Below are 6,160 nucleotides of genomic sequence, written 5' to 3' on the forward strand. Positions count from 1 at the left end.
TAACTGATGACAGTTTGATCATATTGACAAAATTTTATCTATCAAATCTGAGTCTAGGGTATCAAATATGTATAATTTTAAAATACAGGGTACCATATGAGCATTTTGAAAACAGAGGGTACCAAAATGATACTTTGCAAAAACATAGGGTACCAAATGAGTAAATTCTCTTAAAAAAATTATCAAGGCTAATTTAGACATTTAATTTTGACTTTAAATGAATAGTAGTGTCTTCATTATTGAAGACAAATAGTGTTTTCCTTCATTATAAAAATGAAGTTGAAGCTTGGTTGGAGATGAATTTTTTGTTCAAAATGAAGGAAAAGTAGTTTTGAAGATAAAGATAGAATCTCATTGAAGATGCCCTTAAGGGCGACTGATGTCGCTCCTAAAGCCCATATTTCTTGTAGTGAAAGTAATCATTTCTTATATAAAAATATTGTGTTTTTCATAATCACTATTGTCGCTATATATATTGTGCCACTCATTTGCGTTGGTCAAAAGCGTTGACTAACGATGTAGAATCATGAAACTTTTCCATGTTGAGTAGGTACTGACATGAAATGCATAAACAAAAAACGCAGATGCAAAAACTAGATCTGAAAATCTATAAACAAAAAAAACCCAAATACAAAGAATAATAACCTAGAATTTTCAACAACTTAGATCGCAATCTTCATCGTCATCTTTGTGGAAGCATTCCTCAGATCCTCCTGGTCGTTGTTTGTTAAGGAGCTCCAACCATCGACCAAATCTGCCAAGCCATCTTCCCAACCTAGATTAGAGTCATCACCCTTGCATTTCAGCCCAGATTGACATAGCAAGTCACTTCCTTCATAGGTTGCTGAAGAGTTCTTGCCCACAGATCTCTTTAGTATAGTCGTAGCGACATAAATAAGAATACTCATCCATCTCACCTCTGGACATCCACCTCTAGCCGATCTACAGTAGCAGGAAGAAAATAGGAGATGTAACGTTAAGGTTAAACGATTATATTGTATTTAGATTTTTTTTAAAACACTATACACATTTAGTCTTTTTAGGAAGATGTTATTTCAATTTTGATTTATTTTAAGAATTGTTTTAAACTATTTTTTTATTAAAATCTACTATTTATCTGTAATGACCCACTACTCTAGACTTTTTGGACCATTAACGAAACTATACATAAAACTTACATTTTTGCGAAAATACCATAATTTATCAGAAACTTGTAGAAACAAAGTTTACTTTCATAAAATAAGTAGGATATGGGTACCCATTGTCTTTAAAACAAAAATAACTTAAAAACTAAAAAGAGTTACGTAGAAAATGCGGAAAATACATTTAAAACCATAAAAAAAAAACATAAACAAGACTACATCCTCGAATCGAATAACGCTCGGCCCCCTTGACTCCATTCACCATCGATACACATCCTCCAAGCGTCACGAATCTTTCCACCTCTAAAGCTTATTTCCTGCACATAAACAGAAAGGAATGAGCCTAATGCCCAGCAAGGAAAAATCTAACACTTAATCATATACATAATTTCATAAGAAACATAAAGACTTAACATAACACATATAACATACACTTATTATAATGGTCATTATTACTTGGGGTCCCATAGACTAAACAAGCTTATGCCCATGAGATTAGTGGGGTCCTACCAGCTAAATAGGCTTATGCCCACAATCTTTTTGGGGTCTTGTTAGTCAAATAGGGCATATGCCCAAGCCTACAACATACACATCAATAACATATTCATAACATATGAAAACATAACACATAAAATAGCATAAACATAAACATATAGATTCTAGCCTATTTTCCTTACCAAAGTTACCGGGATTATGGACTGAGTTGGGACTTTTGGAACACTCCTAAAACCATAAGAAAGAGTGAGTCTAAAGAAAGGAGATGAAATGAAAGAGATGGAAAGACTAAACCATAAAAAAAACATACTTACCGACTTATATGCTTAAGAGCTTGGATTCCCTAACCAAAATAAGAATAAGGTTAGGGGACTGAGTAGAAGGTTTTGAGAAAGGAAATAACATAAAATACAGAAAGGAACTAGAGTTTTGGGTTTACCTCAAAGATTGCAAGATCAATCTAACCTTCACCGAAATACTATAGAACTCACTTCCCAAAGTGTTTGATAAGCTTATGATGTTTAAGCTTATAGTTTTTCCCCAAACCAAGTGTTTACACTCTCACACTCACTTTACACTAGCAGCTTCTGAACTTAGAGCAAATGGTGAATAATGGCTGGGTACTAGGTCCTATTTATAGAGTTTGGGAATGAAAATATCTTGATTTTCACTACAACAAAATAGATGTTTTATGACTTTAATTGGGAGACATTGGAAGTCTACAATGTCTCCCACTTAGTGAGACGTTGTTGCTAGGGTCATTGTAGGTATATATCCCACGTCTCCCGTTGGGAGACGTGCCTCACTTCCCACGTCTCCCACTGGGAGAGGTGGAAAGTCAAACGTTGACTTTCCACCTCTCCCATTGGGAGACGTGGGAAGTCACTCACCTCTCCCAATGGGAGACGTGGGAAGTCCCTAGGAGACATCCCACGTCTCCCATTGGGAGAGGTGAGTGACTTCCCACGTTTCCCAATGGGAGAGGTGGAAAGTCAAATGTTGACTTTCCACATCTCCCATTGGGAGACGTGGGAAGTCTCCCACCTCTCCCATTGGGAGACATTGAAAGTCTCCCACATTTAAAAAAAATAAATTAAATAAATTTATAATTAATATTATTAATTTAAATTGAATAATTAATATTAATTAATTTAATATTATTAAATTAATTTAATAATTAATTAAATTTAAATAATATTAATTTAAATTTAAATTATTTTAATCTAAATTTAAATTAATTTAATAATCAATTAAATTGGAAGAAAAAAATATATTTGTTAGATATATACAAGAAATACAATATTTGTTAGAAATATTCAAAATGAACAAATATTGCATTGTGTATGAAGAAAGAGTTAAAAAATTAAAAAAAAAAACCTATCAACGAGGTCGGTAACTTTGGATTATCGGCAACATATATGTCGCCCATTCTTGTCGCAACTCATCAATTTGTGCCTCTGTATATGATGTGCTTGTTAGCTGCAAGAAATATAAAGTAAAATATATTAATTAATTATTTGATTACATTTATAGTTTCAAAAATAATTTGTAAATTTTAATTAATAATACTGTTCTCAAGTAATGCCCAGGACTCGCATGCTCAATCAAATCCTTCAACATCCTCATTAAGTAGTATCCACATGCCACATTGTCCGGTTGGTGTGGACACTAATTATTTAAAAATATGAGTAATTTATTATTAAATTGAAACTTTTTAAAAAATGCATACATATTATTCTACTTAATTATTATAAATGTTCAAAAATTTCTGCTAAAGTTACTTACCTGAGGTTGCTTAATGCGTAGAGTATCAGGGATCTCGACATCAGGAAGATTCATAGAGAAAAAAAGATTGAAAGCGCTGACGATCACTGATACAATCTCCTCACGGTTATTTAGCTCTGAATTCACCGGATCACAACAATAAACATGATATGCATATGGTGCCAAAATAAGCAACATCCAATGTTCACTGTATAAGAAAAACAAAAAAATTATAGCTCAAATGTTAAACAAAGAAATTATTGATATGGGTCGGAAAAATGACAAGTTTTTAAACTTACCCATGGTTCCAAGGGACAAGCATAACTTGTTCTTTTGATTTTACGTCATTGCAACGTCTGAACAGATTCTGAACACGATCGTCGAATGAACTCCCTTGAGTGGCGACGATATTAGGATTGACAAATAAAAACTTATTTTGGCGACCTTGTTGTACCACATATCTGTAAATGAACCTAATACAAAAATATGAAAAATTGTTATATGAATGAATAAATCAAATTAGAAAATTAAATGAACAAACTTATTTGTCAGATATATACCTCATGTAGCTGACGAGTACTGCTTGTCCAATCTTCTCCTTTCGAGCAAACTGAAGTATGTCATCCTTAAATATATAACAGTGAGACATATCCTGATCAAAAACTTCAGACTCTATGCCTAGATTGACACACTCGCCATCATCCCAATGAGATACGATATTCTGTAATCGTTCCAATGGAGTTTGGGCCAATTGTGTTGGAGGAGTTTGTTGTCGTCTTCTTTCTCGAGGTTGTTGTGTTGATGGAGCTCTTGGTCGTTGTGATCTGGTCCTACTTGTAGAGGGAGTCTGTATACAATTATATCAACAATTAAAAAAATTACAAACAAATATAGAATTGTAAAGATAATTATGTAAAAACATGGCATCACCTCATGAGTTACATCTTCAGATATAATGACAAAATCCTTAGGCCACGCTATTGGCGTCCCAATGGCCTGAGCAACTATGTACATGTCCAAATCAGGATATGCAAAAGGGAGAGGACAGGTTGGCTTAAGAACACTCGTAATCATAACTTGGAAGTTGTTGCCTGCCTCTCTTTCAATGAGTGTACCTGATGCAACAATGTTTGAAACCGAACCAATTGCTAATTGGCATGCTCGGCCCTGCATAAGAAACATATTATATACAAATAATCATGTTGAAGCAGTAAAGAAATTTATTTGGTTTCAGAATATTCAAGAAAGTTTAATTACCTCTTGCAAAAGCGGTTGTAGTGCAACAATGTGGTGTTCTGCTTGAGGCACTACTGGGTCCGGAGTATAGTAGGACGCCTGCGCTGGTGGCACTGGTGGGTCGGGCACATAGTATGATGATGGCGCTGGTGGGACTCCAACGTTAGATCCTGACCCGCTCTGTTGGGCCAATAATTTTCTCAAGAGCTCATCTTGTTGTTGAAGGCGCTCTTCTAGGCGTTGTGCTTGTTGACGATGCTCTTCTTCTTGTTTTCGAAATCTTTCTTCAAATTCCTTTCTAATGTCGTCATTCGAAGAAGAGGCTTTTGATTTATTTTTCGTTGAGGTAGGTGTTGGAGTATTCCAATATACTGAGCGGGACACACCGTGTCCTCCAGCCCTAACACGTCCTCGAGGCTCAGGAGTGCCCAACGCCCTCGTCAGCACATCATCAGGGCCATCAGGTGCCCATTTACCCTCAGCTTGGAGTTGCCGGTAATGATCCTGTGAAACAATATTCACAGAAAGTTATATATATAAGCTAATAATTTGACATATCAACATTATTAAATATGAGCACTTACAATATTTTTTTGAATCTCAGAGGCCTCTCCAATTAGCTCTCCTTTTGCATTCCGACGACCCATGCTCCATAAATCTGCCCTATCAAGTTCAGTCAGACTTTTCCCACTTTGTTCCATTAACATCTCTTCAATACGCACATAGCCTCCTCTAGAGAGGTTGTGATTGTATTTATTCAGTGCTCGATAATTTTGCATCTCCTCTCTCTTTCTTTGCCACTCGGGAGTTAATCTTGAGTTCACAAACGCTAACCATTCATCCGGAGTTATGACATTCTCAAATCCAAATGGCAAAGCTGGCGGGAACTCATTTGGGTATTTTTTCAAAGCATCGTAAACGTGTACCCTAGTAAGATTAGTCTTCCAATTTCGGAAGTACTTTCCCGCATCCTTCAACATCTGTTGCTTTTGTTTGGGGTCCAAATCATAAGTTTTCTGCAAGTTTGAAAGTAATAAGAAGCATATTATCAAAATAATATATATTTTAAAAACATTAAATGAAATATAATTAATAAAAATATACCTTCATTTTGTCCCATATTTTATTTTTATCCACCACACTAACATCTTTCCAACTGTTAATGTTGATGGACACAATTGCTCGAACAACTGATCCAAGCTGTGATGAAACATTACTTCTAGATCCACCCACTAGTTGACCATACTCATTGTATTCAACAGGAGTAAGATGTCCTTCACTCCTTTTTTTGGTGTTTCTAGACATCCATGTACGTCCTCTCACAGATTTATTTTCTTGCTCCACTGACTGAGAATTAGGGCGTTGCTCTCCCTCATCAGAACTACCACCAAAAGGATCAGCCTCCATCTATGAAACATAAATATCATTATCATAACAATTTTGGACACTCATAATCAAAAGATGAAACACATTGTGATAACAACTAAGAATTTCACATATCATAAACATATGAAACCTATTAA

The 6,160-nt window shown here is 35.1% G+C and overlaps 1 protein-coding gene across 1 annotated transcript; it reads right to left on the reverse strand.

The window, feature by feature from the left end:
- Positions 1 to 662: 662 nt before the first annotated feature.
- On the reverse strand, positions 663 to 5,534 carry LOC133805480 (uncharacterized). The gene is made up of 4 exons (XM_062243669.1): positions 5,222 to 5,534; positions 4,659 to 5,141; positions 4,456 to 4,568; positions 663 to 942 (listed from the first exon to the last, which is right to left on the reverse strand). The coding sequence occupies exons 1-4, from the start codon at positions 5,414 to 5,416 to the stop codon at positions 663 to 665; spliced, it is 1,071 nt and encodes a 356-aa protein (XP_062099653.1). The 5' UTR covers positions 5,417 to 5,534.
- Between the last annotated feature and the right edge of the window lie 626 nt (positions 5,535 to 6,160).

This window comes from Humulus lupulus, chromosome X, assembly GCF_963169125.1.
Source record: "Humulus lupulus chromosome X, drHumLupu1.1, whole genome shotgun sequence".
Classification (NCBI taxonomy): Eukaryota; Viridiplantae; Streptophyta; class Magnoliopsida; order Rosales; family Cannabaceae; genus Humulus; species Humulus lupulus.

Bases quoted from the DNA above. Each gene is read 5' to 3' on its own strand.
- LOC133805480 (XM_062243669.1), bottom strand. From the start codon at position 5,416: ATGCAAAATTATCGAGCACTGAATAAATACAATCACAACCTCTCTAGA. The intron at 4,569-4,658 runs GTAATTAAACTT...TTTCTTATGCAG, and splicing joins TACAACCGCTTTTGCAAGAG to GGCCGAGCATGCCAATTAGC. The intron at 943-4,455 runs GCCAACCTGTCC...CTGCTACTGTAG, and splicing joins ATGATTACGAGTGTTCTTAA to ATCGGCTAGAGGTGGATGTC.